This window comes from Nothobranchius furzeri, chromosome 2 (assembly GCF_043380555.1).
Source record: "Nothobranchius furzeri strain GRZ-AD chromosome 2, NfurGRZ-RIMD1, whole genome shotgun sequence".
Taxonomy (NCBI): domain Eukaryota; kingdom Metazoa; phylum Chordata; class Actinopteri; order Cyprinodontiformes; family Nothobranchiidae; genus Nothobranchius; species Nothobranchius furzeri.
The window spans coordinates 27,865,964-27,882,626 of NC_091742.1; the positions used below are offsets into that span (position 1 = coordinate 27,865,964).

The 16,663-nt window shown below is 46.4% G+C and overlaps 1 protein-coding gene across 1 annotated transcript in view; it reads right to left on the reverse strand.

Moving 5' to 3' along the window:
- Positions 1-400: 400 nt before the first annotated feature.
- Positions 401-16,663, reverse strand: part of ptchd4 (patched domain containing 4) — a 41,018-nt gene continuing 24,755 nt past the window's right edge. Inside the window, exon 3 of the mRNA XM_015975533.3 lies at positions 401-3,575. Coding sequence (XP_015831019.3) covers positions 1,906-3,575 — 1,670 coding nt within the window. The 3' untranslated portion in view covers positions 401-1,905. The remainder of the gene's footprint in view (positions 3,576-16,663) is intronic.

Here is a 16,663-nt window from a genome sequence, read left to right on the forward strand (position 1 = left end):
AGAAAACCATTCAAGTGGCGGCTCTGCCTTATCAGAGTTTTCCATTTAGCCTATTTTTTTATTTGGTCTCCACCGGTTCGCAGAATAAAAAAAAAATCTGTTTTTAGGTGGCTAATAAAAAAAAGGATATTTTGGCTTTGTTATTCTACTTAGGGCTTTATGGAGCAACGTCTTCTTACTCTGATCAGCGCCTTTCACACACAGAAGTAACACAAATCCTCAGTACGCATGGAAGAGCAAGCGTTTGGTGTGGGGACAGATTTAAAACCCATCAGTAAATCAAATGATATCAATGAAATTTAAATATTTTGCAAAACAAAACAGGAATCTGACTCTAAATCGTTCAGTCCACCTGAACAGTCGGCGTCACAAACCCAACATTTAAACATCAAGGTAACAATTGTGAGTTCATATATGGTTTAATGATGTCATTTGATGTTGTTTCTTTATCTGATGGAGAAAAACGCTGACAGTAAATAAAGTATAAGCCTTGAAACATCCATGGTTTCACTCCTCTGGAACGAACGGGTTTGGGAAGCTCTGAAGCCAACGGTCTTCACGCGGAGGCGAACTCACTAACAGCCTCGGGATGAAGACTCGAACAGACTCGTGACAACCCCAGTCAAGCAAAAACGTCCGTTTTTCTGAGTGAGTGTGTTCAGTCGGACTCACCGACCGGTTTAGACACAGATACACCAGGATTAGAACGAGCAGCTACTAATGCTACTTAAGGTTAGCTACCTATTTGCCAATCACAGGTGGTGCGACTACCCCTATTGCCAAAATCTTCCTGTCGAGGTACTATGGCAAGCCAATTAATAATAAAATGATTAGATACGATATTTAAGTACAGCTACCTGAACCAAATCCTTCCGGTCACACTGAGCATTTCAGCTTTAAAGAAACATCATTGTGAAGGTCCAAATTAGGTAAACGTTTCATTCAGACATAAGAAGGAGCAAATTAGTTATTTTATTTTTTTACAAATGTCTTCAGAGCTTTTAGGAGCTTAGTGTTGTTTCAACATCAAACAGAAAACTAGAGACCATCTAACATGAAGGTTTCTGAATTAGAAACCAGCACACGAGTAAACACAACGTTTCTTCGGGATAAGGAAGAATTGAGTTGGCATATCTGTGATTCATCTGTAGTCTTGACTGTGACTTTTAAGGACGTCTGAAACACGACGTGTGTGTTCTGACTAAATCCGCCTCTGGTTGCTGCACACCGCGGCAGCTCTATCACTACGCTGCAAACTTTAGAAATGATGCTTCCCTCTCGGCTGGGAACTGTGACAGCTCCATCCACGCAAAGTGCAAAGATAATTCTTCATAATGGACACAGTGTACGCCATCTGCCAGGCTCAGTGTGTAGTGTGCTTTCTGCCCACCGTGCTGCTCTTTTCCACTCTGTTTGGTTTAGTCTCCTCTTGCTGATGTCCAGGTGTGAGAGGTTAAGGTGTCAAAACGGTGGTTACAGCTGACCGCTTTCGTGTCTGAGTGTCCTCGGCTCGAACGGCCTCCGTTACCCTCTCTTAGTTCTGACCACGCCCGATGAACACAGAATTGACAACAGTGAAATAAACCAATGCATTTGGATTTTTCTTAGAATCAGCAAGAAGATTTTGGCACAAAATCTGGTTTGTACGCCAAACGGTTGGAGTTGGAACGAGCTTTGGAACCATGAGAATGCTAATTTGAGCAAATGAGATGCACCGTCCGGACCGAAGCACTGACTGCTGACCAAAGCGGCTGCACTTGACTCTGGCCAGCTTAGCTGCTTTAGTTTGGGAGTGAGCACTCCTCAGGGGACACCTCAGACTACACCTGACAAGGCGCCTCAGCATCTGAGTCTATCCAGCCCACCAGAAACAGGAGGGTCCTGCCTACAGGTACGAATAACTCTTCAAATGTTTGTCACGTGATCAGGATTCTCCCTGACCTCTATGCATTCTATCTCTTCCCGTTCTCGTTCTCTTTCCCTCTCTCGCTCTCGCTCTTTCCTCTTGGCCCTTTTCTTTTTCTTGTGTCTCTTTTTGGAGGGCGGGAAGAAGGTCAGGAAGACGGGTAAGATGACGAAGCAGTGCAGCACAGTGCAGCCCGCGGTGAGCAGAGAACACTTGAACAGCGTGTAGGTCAAATTGGAAGGCACAAACACAAGAGGCATGATCCCGATCACAAAGCACGAAGCGTTCTGCAGGATGGCTGCCCCGTGCTCCTCCAGTGCCAGCTTGATGCACTGCGTCCTCGTGTGCTCTGTGGCGAGCACAAAAGTGTACAGGTGTGGCGCACAGTGATCCATGGCAAAGTTGAGTGTGTAAATAAGGCACAGGATGGAGATGCTGTCCATGCCGACGTTCCAGAGGGTCATCAAACCCAAAACACCCAGCTCAACGGACGTGACTGTGAGGATGAGCCAGAAGTTTCCCAAAGGGTTGATGACCAGGAAGAAAGTGAGGATGAGGATGGTGAGAACACTGAAACCTGAGGTCAGGATGGGTGAGATGACGGACGAGCTGTAGCGGTCCATGAAAACAAACGTGGGATTGAAGGCAATGAACTTGATACTGTTGATCAGCATCAAGGGCCGAAGCTTTTCCAGAAGCTCCACCACCTCTTCTCGTTTCTTCTCCGTCGTCCGTGCTACTAAGTACATCCGTGAGGCGATGATGTCATACTCGTCTGTCTCGCGGTTTTTGGAGAAGATGATGTCTTCGGTGAAGTGCTGGTACTCCGGGCTGCGCAGGAAAGAACTTTTTAAAATACCGATGAAGTCACTCTTTGTTGAAGCGCTCACGTTTACCACTCGTAGGTAATGGAAGAAGTTGTCCATCCAGGAGATCTTGTTGAAGCCGTGACTCAGCGTCTTCAGGTGCTCCTGCACTGTAGCGTTCCAGTACTCGATGGGTTCGTAGATGTAAAACCCAATCACAGGACTGTAATTACTGAAGTATTTCTGTTGGGTGAATGCATACGAAACACTTGGTGAGTTACTTGCCAGCAGGTTCACTATATTTGATCCATCACTTATTTGTAAACATCCCATGAAGGAGAACGAGGCATAGATGAGATACAGAATGACCACAAAGGGTTTCACGTAAGTATTGGTAATCCACTCGGTGTAGTGCTCTCGTAGGAAGTGCTGGATGAAGTGATTCTGGTACGGTACGCTATCATGATGCGTGGACAGGTCATGGCCGTCGCTCATCATGGTTTTAAACCACGTGGGCTGGCGGTCCAGGTACTCCACCGAGGGGATCTTGCAGCAGAAAACACTGTGGTAGCGATTCTGCTCAAGCTGTCCTGCGAACACCAGGCAGGAGCCGTAGAAAGAAAACACATAGAAGTAGTTGACCAGGATGGCCACACACATGCTCTGGCAGAAGATTTTCACGGACTCGATGTTGGTGAAAGGGCTGGCTCCCATGCCAAAGGTGATGATGTAGAGTGAGCTAGTCATAGTGTAGCACACCATCACATCAGCAAAAGCATCCGCCACTCGCTCCTTGAAGGGCAGGTTTTCCCTCGTTCTCCTCCAACCCGCCAGCAGCTCAAACACACCTTTGGTTCCGTGACCTAGAAGACAAGAAAACGCGATTAGCGCTGGTAAAGGAAAACGTTTGCATGGCATTAAAAGTACAGGGGAGGTTTCAAACCACCGAAACTGTTGTTTGAAAAGGGTAATTAGGTGTGTAATGCCATATAGGGTTCCACAACCCCCCAAGGTGCTTTACAACACAGTCAACCCTTCACCCACACAAACACATTCACAGTCTTAGAAGATTTTGAAATGTTATAATCCCAGTTGGAGTTTGAGATACTCAGTATTTGTGTTTCAGATTGAGGAAATGACTTTTTTATCGTAATCATTGCAGTTTTCTAAAAATGGTAAAAAATCACTAAAAGTTGATTTTTCATGATATGGAAACTTTACAAAAACTATTCAATCAATGAACCTCTCCATCCTCCTCAATCTTTTGACATCCTTTTGCCTTTGCTACAGTCCGTCTAGATTTCTAGGCTAAGAAAGTCACCCTTTCAGACCATTCTACTGCACATGCAGAGAGGTCCTCTAAAATTACCTGGACATTTTGATAGTAGAAACAAGGCTAATGACTGTTTTCCTATAGCCTTGAGTTGCATTTTCCACTGCAAATGCAATGGGACTCGCTATAAATGAAAGATAGAAAGAGCTCAAGGTGCTGCCACCTTTCAAAAAAACCAAATAGTCCACCACTGGTGTAAGTTCTGACATCACCAAGCTTTTTCAGGTACCAGAGGTAGAGACCCATATCGGGTCCTACGAGACACAATCCCTGAGACGTAGGTAGAAATATAAACAAGCTGGCAGCCATATTTTATTTCACCATGGCGTCCAGAATGGGTGGTGTTACTCATCAGTCTAAAGCAACTTCTTTGCTAAATGACTTGTCCGCAAAAAGTGAGCGCTGATTTTCAGCCTCTACTCTTTTCTCTTCACAAGTAGAGCCGGGACTCGGATTACTCAGCCATCCACCAGAACCCCAAAGTATCTGCATGATGTTCATTCATGTGAGTCAAATCTGTGGGCTTTTCACCGGTCAAAAAATATAGACATAAAAGCAGCGTGCCCAAGGCGCCGAGCAACACCACCCACGCCGGAACACCCGCTTTCCCACGCACTGCGCCTGGATTGGAGAAATGCACAAGCCCCATGGCTGGGAGTAAGTGTGCTCGCGGATGAAACTGTCAGCACACAACTTCATGTTCCTGCGTCGTATAAAAAATTTACCAGAGAGCACGGCTTCTGCTCTAAAGTAGACCTTACAGATTTATGCAGTGAGCAGGAAAGTGTGTGTGTGTGTGTGTGTGTGTGTGAGAGGGGGGTGGGGGGGGTGGGGGGGTTGACATTATTATACATTTCCACATGTTTGACACAAAGGAGAAAAGTTAATTAACTATAAAGGATTAAGCCTTTGTAATGAGTCAGCTAGATGTCTCGTCCTGCTTTTAGTTTTATTAAGCTCTGCTGCACGTCCATCAGTTAGTGCCACTTGGTTTAGAGGGAGAGGAGAGAGAGCAAATGCAAAGCCCTCCTTCCTGCATCTCTACACCAGGGGCCTCGCTCGGCATGCCTTTCCATTCACCAATTACCAAATGGGATGTAAAGAAGCGTGTCATTTAGCAGACATGATTAGAAAGGCTCCAGGACTCCTCATGCTGACAGGCTGCCTGCAGGTGATGACGTAAATGCAGCCGACAGCCCATCGGGTGAATCCTCTCTAGTTAGTATCACTTCTCAGCAGGAATAGGTAAATGCAGCACTTCATTTATTAGCTACACATTTAAACAGACTTAGATATCGGATAACTTGTGAGTTACAATGAGAAATGATCAACATTGCAACTTATAATTTGCATATACCAGTGAACTCGTGTTCTCCTGCCTAATCCTGTTTGTTTTATTATTTCATCACATTTTAGAAAAATTCACATCTGTATTGAGAATCGGCACGGAGAGGAAAGATTTAAAGGAGCAACATGTAAGAATTCTGCAGTAAAACAGCTGCACAACAGTCTAATATCTCAGTCATGCGGGAAGGAAGGGCACAGCCTTCCACAACAGATTTCATCCTCAGTCATTTGGGGGATTATCCGTTTTTCTCCTTTTGACAAAAATAAAACAGGGACGTAGTCACTGTTCACATTCTGGTAGTTTGTGAGAGTGTCGAATCCGCGCCAAGCTAGCAGCATTTAGAATTCAACACTGGCAGGCAAAAAGCTCCGGAGTTGTTTAAAGAACTCAAGCCGGTAAACAGGAGCGACCCAGAAGTTATTCCTCGTACCCCTAAGAAGCCACGGCATCTTTATGTCTTACTCTAATATCGGGTGAAGAAGGCTAGAAGCTAATGCTGAGCTAACAATGCTAACAGGGGAGGAGGAGCAAACAGTCAGCACTACACCTGTGTTGTGGTTATTGTTTCCGGACGATCTGGTATTGTACGATGCTTTCCAGAGCTTGAAGATTTACTGGGATTTGAACCCGCAACCATTCATTTACAGAGAAGGGTTTGAAAGAGAAAAATACCCAGTAAGCTGTTGTGTGGATAGAAATGTCAGAGAAGACCGATCAGGCTGTTTCTTCACTCTCCAGCCTTAAGTTCTCCTCTGAGGCCCTGGTACTTCTCTAGTTTCTCGTGTTCCTCTTCCCTCGGTATCGCCGCATCAACCACCACAGCTGTCCTCTGTTGTTTGTCCACCACCACCATGTCCAGTTGGTTCTCCGTAACCATTTTGTCAGTCTAGATCTGGAAGTCCCACAGGAGCTTGGCTTTGTCGTTCTCTACCACCCTAAGGGGTGTCACCCACTTAGACCTCGGAGCTTCCAGTACTCTGCACAGGCGATGGTGTCATCCATCATTTTAACAGAATACTAACCCTAACCCATGAAGGTTACACAACATCAATCAGGAAAAGATTCCCATCAGAACATCTGAACAATATCTCCCACGGGCACACCATCCCCAACACATCACACTATCGACAGTACGCTGAAATCGGTGGACAGGAGCTCGGAGCGCATTTGCCGAAGGTCCCAGACGTGCTCCAGGGGAAGCAGAGCTAACCCTAACCACAGCTGCACAAGAACGAAGACGGCAATGAGGCATTTTAAAACTTTGGCTTAAGTAGTGCAAGTGACGAGATGCAGTTACCAGTGTTGGGAGTAACGCGATACAAAAGTAATTAATTACTGTAATGCATTGCTTTTTGCTGTAATGTGGTAATGTAAGGCATTACAGGGAAAGAAAATGGTAATATTTACTCGGTACAATTGTCAGTAACGCGGTAATTACAATGCATTTTTAAACCCAGAATCAAGATGTGTTTCTTAAAAATTCAAATTGCGGGAAACCCGAAGAAAGATCCAGTATCTGCATATATTACGTCATTTATGGACTCAGCTTTGCGGACAGAGAGGACGCAGCGGTAACGGCTCAAATACTCCTGCTGCTCCTGCACGCGGCCGCTGCAACATTCACAAAATCGCTCCACTAAAACAAAATAATTCACTTGCGATCGTTCATATCAGCGCATGTTCTCTGGTATTCTGTGCTTTTCTGACATGCTTTGCCTCAGCTGAGTTAATCTGGGCTCCGGTGATTTCAACTCTGCTAAAGCGCCGCACATGTGAAGATCCCTCTGGCTGATCGTTAGAAAGTAGGAAGTCTAGGAAACAGTTTTTCTGGAAGACGGAGAAAACATGCAGCATGCAGGAAGGTTAGAGAGAGAAAGGGCAGGAAATCATTCAAATAAAATCAAGAAAAAAAGAAATAAGTAGGAAGATTTATCCCCAATACACATTTTTACCAGTGAAAAGCAATAATATATAAGCATTTAATATTTATACATGTGATAGAATCAGATCACCCCAGAAGTCAGTCCCACATCCAGGGCCGTATCAAGGCATTTGGGGACCAAGGCAAATAGGCTTGGAGCCCCCACCACCTCACTCGCCGCTCAGTTAATCTAAGATGGCAGCGTGTTGAGAGTACAGATTGTTGTTGCTTTTATTACATAAACAATCCTTCTAAAGAACTGTTTTTAACAGCAATCCTAGCTCAGACACCACATCACCTTCCACCGGATGTGTCATGAGCTCACCAGGCATCAGACTACCAAACTCATACTGGAGTTGTTTTGTTGAAAGTAACTTAGAGTAATGCAAAAGTAGTGTAATGCCTTACATTTTAAAATCAGTAATATTGTAATGTAATGAATTACTTTAAAATGAGGGTAACAAGTAATAAATAATGCATTACAGTTTTGAAGTAACTTGCCCAACACTGGCAGTGACAACAGCATCTTCTGCTCTCACAGAGCTGCACCACACACCCTAACCATCTCCAGCGCTGCGCAGACTTAAGGGAGCGCTCGTCTCTGCCTCAGGTCTCCTCCGTGATTAAAATGTAATTAAGAGGTTTTAAACATTTTAATTCAAGGTCAAATTTCAAACATGAGCTTCTATTTTGGGATCATATATTTGAAAGTCCGACTCTAGAGCAGTCAACGCCTCCCCGTCATGAACCCCGTGTGTGTGTGTGTGTGTGTGTGTGTGTGTGTGTGTGTGTGTGTGTGTGTGTGTGTGTGTGTGTGTGTGTGTGTGTGTGTGTATACATCAATTACATTTTCATTTAGTTTAAATTCACTGTACGGTGGCCTGAAAGCATCCCTCAAGACTAAAATCAATTTACACATATTTTTTTTTTTAGTGGAAGCCATTTGATTGGGTGGGCTAACACACATAGCCGCGTCCCTGCTTCGATTGATGACCACTATAACACAACTCCTCGGTCTCGTGACCCTAGCCGTGTTTAACATCTGATCCAGATGCAACCTTTGCTACTTTACTCTGATGAGCACCATGATGCTCAGGCCATTAAGGTGGTGCTTTGACTCAGCTGAGGCATATCACTAAAATCAGGTCAGGACCCTCTCCCTGGTAAACTCATGCTTTCATAACGACCTGCTAAGTCATTGCTACTCGTGTCTCTCTGGCCTAAAGAAGCACTTTATCCCGTGACTCAGCATGTTTCCATCTGTGACCTCAGCTTTTATACCAAAAATTATTTTATAAATGCAGCTTGGCCGAGGCTGACTAATGACTGGAGCTAAGCTCAATTGAACACATAGATTTGAATTGTGGAGAAGAACCGAAGAACGAGATCGCGGATACAAGCGACCGAGATGAGTTTCCTCTGTAGGGTGGCCGGGCTCAGCCTTAGAGATAGGGTGAGGAGCTCGGACATTCGGGAGGGACTCGGAGTAGAACCGCTGCTCCTCCGGATCGAAAGGAGTCAGCTGAGGTGGTTTGGGCATCTGGTCAGGATGCCTCCTGGACGCCTCCCTGGGGAGGTGTTTCGGGCATGTCCTGTCGGCAGGAGGCCCCCGGGTCGACCCAGGACACGTTGGAGAGGTTACATCTCCAATCTGGTCTGGGAACGCCTTGGAGTCCTGCCGGAGGAGCTGGTGGAGGTGGCCGGGGAGAGGACGGTCTGGAGCGCCCTAGTTGGGATGCTGCCCCCGCGACCCGGATAAGCGGAGGAAGACGAAGACGAGAAGAACCTAAAATCCTAAAACCCAAACTTGATGGGACTGAGTGCATGACTTGGCTTCTCCTGGCCATTGTGTTCTGAACAACTAGGGGCAGTATACTGGGATACTCCGATGTATACTGCAGAAGAAGAGAGTGCTGTATAAAATTCAGGATAGGCCAATACTCACACTTCCACCCTTGCGCCCCTTAGTTGGGCGTTTTCACCCAGGGGTGCAGTAGGTGTCCCAATCCTCAAGAGCGGAAGCTGACCTTGCCCCATTGGTACTCTTGATTTGCCGAATTCTGCACTGATGCACACTTCAACAAAGGGTATTTCCTACAATCCATTGCTGTGTGGGGATTCTGAGAAGGTGAAGCAATGACCATATTCATGAAAAATGTTGTATTTTATTATTGTAAGTAATTGTATTTATATAGCACTTATCACAGACAGAATCACAAAGTGCTTCACATAGATCAAAACAAAATAAAACCGTCATAAAATCATAATCATCATGCGGAGAACCACAGACAGCACATAAGTAGTGGCCTCAAGGGCCAAGGAGGTCTCTCTGAAGAAGCCTGATCCAATCGGAGTGAAGTGAAGGTGGGGAGTCCAGCAGCAGCTTTTAAAAACTCAATCATTAATCAGGTGGTGCGACCAATAAAAACTCCAGTGTGTGTTTTAGTAGCGAAGCAATGAGACATGGTGGTCCCAGAACCGTTTTAACCTTTAGAGGACGCAGATCTAACGTCCAGTCAGGACGTTGGATCATTTTTAGAAAGCAGGAGGAAGATCCACACCGTGGTCTGGAGCAAAGCATTAAATGAAAGGTGTTGAGGATCTGCCCTCATGAGAAAATTACTATGCAGTAATTTCTCCAAAAGACTGTGCCAAAATTGCCCTGGAGCGTCTGCCCTGAGGTTTGTCTGCCTGTTTAGCATGGCGACGAGTAATCGCGCAGACCTCGTGAACGGCCTTGGGTGGAAGCCACTCGTCTTTGAATTCCCAGCAGGTTCCTTGGTCAGCACCGAGCTTAGCAAGGCGGTCAGCTTCGTCATTACCATCTTTCTCCGGACTAGGGTCCTGGAGTGACCTTTGATCTTTTCCAGTAGACCAGTATGCCTTTCTCACGCTAGGAATAACTCCGAGTGTTTCACATCTTTGTTCCTGGCGTTTTTCATGTGGTTCTCCTTCCACATGGGGAAGTGAGAAATGAAGCTGTGTCTAGTGTAATTTGAATCCGAGCAAAGGACGATTTGAGTGATGTCCAAGGCTGCCGCCTGCTGGATGGTTATCAACACTGCAGCGATTTTGGCGTACTGACTAGACTTTTGGCCCAACCGGTAGTGATTTGGTTGCTTGGTATCACAGTCCACCCAAACGACTCCAACCCCAGCACAGAACTGGCCTTCGTGAAGGTAGGTGCATCCATCAGTGTAGACTTTCGGAAGCCCTTGGCAAACACTCTCATCAAAGTAGCGATGATTGGATACGGTTGGGTAGACTGCGGCAGTGGTGTCCAGGGGGCCCATGACGGAATCAGAGTCACAGTGCTGGCAGCCTGCTAGCCCTTGTCCTAGCGCTAGCTTTGTGTTCTGACCATACTTGACCTCAATGTTGTATCATTGGAGCACCATCATCCACTTCGCAATGCGTCTGTTTGACACTCTTCCTTCACGCAGTCTCTGGCTGTTTAGGAAGGTGACGGGCTGATGACACGTTTCAATGATCACTTTCTGTCCTCCGATGTAACTACGAAAGTGTTCGACGGCCCAGACTGTAGAAAGGAGAGTTCTCTCGCAGTCTGAGAACTGAAGTTCCACCTTGCTCAGAGGCTTACTAGCTTACCAAGATGCTGATAGCAAACTCTATCTAACTCCTAATAGATCTATGCACAAAAACCAAGGATATTCACTGGGTGTGTCTTGGTAACCCATTTGTCCAGGACGTTGCCAATTATCAGTGTGGCCTCAGTAGCGACGCGCCCCTGCAGCATTGCCAAGCGACGGTTATATTAAAAGATGTGGACATGGATACTAGAGTGGAACGTGCAGGTGACAGATGGCTTATCAGCACCCCAGCAGACTCGGCCCTTGTAACTTATGACCAGCATAACGTTGCCATTGAGTTACAACTGCCGAACCAAACCTTTTTCCTCTCAGTTCCGCCAGGTGCAATCGTACACTTGGGCAACCTGGCACTCCATCATCTCAACCTCGAACAGCATGACTCAGAGACTGAGATCATGGACGCTTTCCAGGGTTATAACTTTACCATCGATTTAGAAATTGTCCAACAACTGCTGACTGAAGGAACCAAACTTGTTAAGTTCACACAAACCCCGCATGAACTTACTCTGACGCCCATGAATAGATACCCAAGACGCTACATAGACACAGATTATACCACCTTAATCTGCACATTGGTCGCCCTGGGGCTGGGTTGGCTCGTCACGGCCGTGATAGCTTATTCCGCCTACAGGCGTGTTAAGAAACTCCAGGATAAGATGCACCTGCTCAACTACGGTGTGCCTCGCGACCGCGTTCGGAGAGAGTCCAAGCGTGAGTGTACCACATCGGTCTAAAGGGGGTGAACAACATTTTCTTTGTTATTCTGTAACCCTAAGAGTAGTTTCACTTTAGTCTACCTCACATTTTTATCTGAGTGTTGCATTATGTCACATTCTTTATAAGCTACACACTGAATGTATTACCTAAGAATGTATTTTATGATACCTCAGGGTTGCTATGAATTTTCTTGGACGTTATGATATGTTTTTTGGGGGTTTTCTATATTTTTGTTTCTTACTTGGTCACATTTTAGCTAGTGGTTATGCGCCAGCCCAGCTCAGTCTGTCAGTGAATCTGTCAGCCACCCAGCACAATGTAGTACCTCTTAGTTTTATGGTTCTTGTTTTAGCCCAAAGACTGTCCTGATCCACCCTTTGGACCACAAAGGGTGGAATCTTGGGACCACATAAGTCAATGCGCTTTTGCAAACTATGGACCTCGTACATCACCGCGTGCCCCATGAACTGAACTGTATGGCCGGCGGTGATATGCCCCTTTTATCCCTCACGGATGCCCCTGTTAAGCCCATGGACTGTGGACTGCCTGATCCCTGTCCCCTTGTCCCCATGGACTGTGGACTGCCTGATCCCTGTCCCCTTGTCCCCATGGACAGCCTGATCCTTGCCCCTTTTGTCCCCTCATGGAATCAACCGCCCGCCGGCCTCCCTCCTTCCACACTACTACCGCTCGCATGGACGACGACATCATTGCGTACCACCTGCGTGGGTGGCTCCTCCTCGTTATGTGCGTGGGGACTATCCCGTTTCCTATCCTGTTTTGTTTTTGTGCCTGACCAGGATCCAAGACAAAAACCAAAGACAAAGACCAAAGGCGTCCAAGGAGACCAACGTCATGAGGGACGAACCCATCTGTGCTTCCGACAATCAAGTCGACCAACGTTCATGAGGGAAGAACCCATCTGCGCTTCCGACGATCGAGCTCTGGCGTGATCCCCAAAACCAAAACAGGGAATGTTGAGGGTCTGCCCTCATGAGAAAATCACTATGCAGTAATTTCTCCAAAAGACTGTGCCAAAATTGCCCTGGAGCGTCTGCCCTCATGAGAAAATTGCTACGCAGCATTTTCTCCAAAAACTGTGTCATCTGCGCTCTGAAAAAGCAGATAATAAATTCCAGCGCAAAGAGAGACTTCATTCCCCATGATTCCTTGAGCCGGAAGCAACGTGATGACGTCGCCGTCGAACCCCGGAACACAAGTTCTGCGCATGTGCGGGAGCCACACGGAGTCTTCCCGCCTGACAGCTGAAAGCTATAAATCCCAGCGAAATGAAACTTAACTCCGTCTTTTGTTCCAGTTCAACTGGCGTGAAGAGGCACTCGTTTTCCAGCTCCGGACACAGGCACGAGGCCTGACGGCTGAAGAGCAGCGGAAAACCATCAGATCTGCTCTCTTTGTGTTCAGCTTCAGCTGATGTTTGGAGAGATCGCTCGCTGCTACGACTCTGAACGCACAGACGGAGGCCGAGCCGCTGGAATCAATGGAGAAACCATCTGACCTGCAGCGTGAACACAAAAAGGGACGCCTTGGGGTTTGACACGCAAGCTTTTGTTTTTTTCCTATTTCTCGTCCTTCCGTTTCTTCTAATAAGTTCAGAATGAGCGATCAGACCGCGCAATTGCTTCAAATTACCAGACGGCTTTCCTTCTCCGTACCAAAAACGCCCTCGGATCATCTTAAAGAGTAAGCCGTTTTGTTTGTCATTGTTTAATATCTTAAATAGTTTTATGCTGTGGCCAGGCTGACAAACTATTAGATATTAATTTATGATTGAACGTTTGTGTTGTTTCTTGATTTAAATGAAGCGGTTTTTGAAGTTTGGTTTAAGTTACTGTGATTGAACGTGCTTCGAAGTTTAAAGTGCAAGTTGCCCACCCACCCACACACACACATACTTGTTTTCAGTGTTTAGGAGGACACAAGACTAAAACACACCCATCCATTGGGGTCAGATTGTTTTACGGAATCATTTCATTGTTTCATTGTTGTTATTCATTTGATAAAATCAGTTGGTTGACATTGATTGATTAACACTTTAGAAGGAGCTGAAGTGAATATATTAGTTAATAAAGGTCATTGCCAATGAAGATTTTGTCTCAGGTTATTTGTTTGTGTGATATAAAAATTCAACTGCAGCTCGTTAGGATTCACGGACTGTTTAGATGAGATTGATAAGAGTTTTGGATTCATTTCCCTTTCTAATTCAAAGGGTGGTGCCCCAAGGATATCTCCGGATATCCTAATTAAGTAATAAAATTGGTAATTATTTCCATATTTACAAATTTTATTGAAGAATCCAAAAAGTTAGTAAAAGCTCACAAATTATTCATTGACCAATAGTCCCTAACAAAGGCAAATGCCTGTATTGACATAGAACATTCTAGAGTTCTACAACCCCCCAAAGTGCTTTACAACACAATCAGTCCTTCATCCATTCACACACATTAATGGTGAATGTTGCCCAGCTGCCCTGGGGCACACTGACAGTATTGAGGTTGAAGTGCACCTGCACCCCCGGTCCCTCCGACCACCACCGTCAGCCGAGGAGCGTGAAGTGCCTTGCTCAAGGACACGACGATGGTGAAAGACGGCTCTAACCTGCAACCCCAGGGTTACGGGCCTGGCCCTCAATTCCTCTACCGCTGTGGCTCCATAAAAAGTTTAAAGCAAGTCACCGTAACAGAGAAGGTAACCCACTAGCGGCAGGATTTTAGCGTGTAGTGAACAACACCATGTCCACAGGACCCTGCAGCACTCGATGTAGTGACGGTGCTGATTAGAGCCCGCACAGGAATCTTCCTGCCACACAGCGAGAACTCCAGAAATCAGTCGAGTATGTGAGATTTCCACTAACAGCAAAGGGATCTCATGTTTTTGTGCTTTATTGTTTAAGTTTGTGAGCTCATTTCCTCTCACCCTCACAGGTCGCAAAATCACGGATTTCACCATTTATCCGATGGTCTAAAAAGGTAGTTTAATTATTTTTGTATAACTCCGGTTTGACTTGGGCTGTCAACAGAAATAAAAACTGGTGTGTAGTTCATAATCCGCATTTTAAACATAAATTGAAACCGTAGCTCAGAGAGGCGGAGTCTCGCTGCTGCGGCGTCCCAAAGGTGTGTTTTCATTGGTCGGTTACATACAGGAGTCGCTGGTTTTCAAGCATGCTTGTAGACTGTCGGAGGCTGATTTGGTCGTGGGGCGACTCAAACAGCTGTCACAGAGCCGGTCACGCTGGACAACCACAGATTTCCAAATCACCCTCACGTTCACCGTTACTTTACCCGATTCTGCTCCTGACGGCGGTGTGATCTGGGCTTTATGATGCTGCCAATCCTGCATATGCATTATTTTTTCTATAACGCTGACAATACGTTTGGGCCTGCTAGGTCTGACGGGCATCCTTTCCCACCATCAAAGCCAACTCTCCACCAGATAGTGGTCAAATGACAGCTCCGCCCCCTCTTTACCCGAGTCATGTGGCTGCAGATCAGATGAAACTACAACAAAGTCAATCATCGGGCTGCAACGTAAGGTATCCAGGTGCCAAGAGCCCATATGAACACTTTTATGCTTTAACATGGTGTTCATTATTGACAATCAATGATGAGCACTGAAGCCAAATAACAAAACACAGCTCAAATTCAGATCAGCGGGGCTTTCCTGCCCACCAAACTTCCGATCTCACAGTCATTGCCAACATGAGCCTTAAAGTCCCCCAGCAGAACGAGGGAGTCACTGGATGGAGTGCTCTTCAGCACCACCTCCAAGTACTCCAAAAAGTTGGGTAGTCTGAGCTGTAGTTTGATGCATAAGCACAGACAACAGTCAAGACCCATCCCCCCACATGTAGATGGAGGGAGGCTGCCCTCTTGGTCCCTGGCGTAAACCCCAACAGGCCCCAACATGGGAGGCGACTAGGATGCCCACCTTTGCTCTGCGCCTCTCAGTGGGGGCAACACCAGAGTGGTGGCGTATCCTCTCAAGGAGACTAGTTCTAGAGCCAGAGCCATGCGTTGAGGTGATTCAGACTATATGTTGTCGGAACCTCTCAACCTCACACACCAACTCAGTCTCCTTCCCCACCAGAGCCAGCTTCTGTAGCCGAGGATCAGACCACCAAGTTCCCCGCTTTTGGCAACCACTCATCACATTGCACCCAACCTCCCTGGCCCCTTCCACAAGTGGTGAGCCCATGGGAAGGAAGACCCACGCCTCCTCTTCGGGTTGTGCCCGGCCAGGCTCTTGCCGATGTGCCCCATCTCCAGGCCTGGCTCCAGAGGGGGGCCCTGGTGACCTGCATCCGGGCGAGTGAACACTATTTCCTTTTTTATCATTTGTCACAAGAAGTCTGTAACGTAGACTTATTAAACATAAAATGGTTTAGAACCAGGCTGTGAAGGTGGAATTTTTAACATGGGAGTCAATTAGGATTTCTCAAGGGACAAAGGACGGTGGGCGCCGTACCTGGCTATAGCCTGGATTGGGGCAGACTGCTTGCTCGCTCCTCTGACATGGAGTGAATGAGCAGTAGTGCACAGATGGACACTAATTGGAGGAATGCACACATTCCTGTCTGGCCTGGAGCAAAGACCACAGAGCTACCAGCAAACGTTCATGCTGCCAGGAAGTGCCACACTATAATCTCAGTTTAGATATGTTAGCATTAGCATTGTTAGCTGGAGGATGCACAGATCTGTTCAAACAGAATGCTTCTCATCTAGCTGAGCTATTTTCATCCAATGTTTTTCTGCTGAGTGTGACATTTTTATGTGTGTTTACCTAAATCCATCAGCCGCCGTCCTGTTTTGTCATGAGCCGACAGAATCTGAGACCTGAATGCTGATTACCTTCATGGGAGTGTGTGCAGGTCAGCTAAACCACAGAGCCTCGATAGTAATGTGAACATCAATTCTTTTTACATAATGAGGAGAAGCTGCAGCTGTGTGTGTGTGTGTGTGTGTGTGTGTGTGTGTGTGTGTGTGTTTGTGTATGTGTGT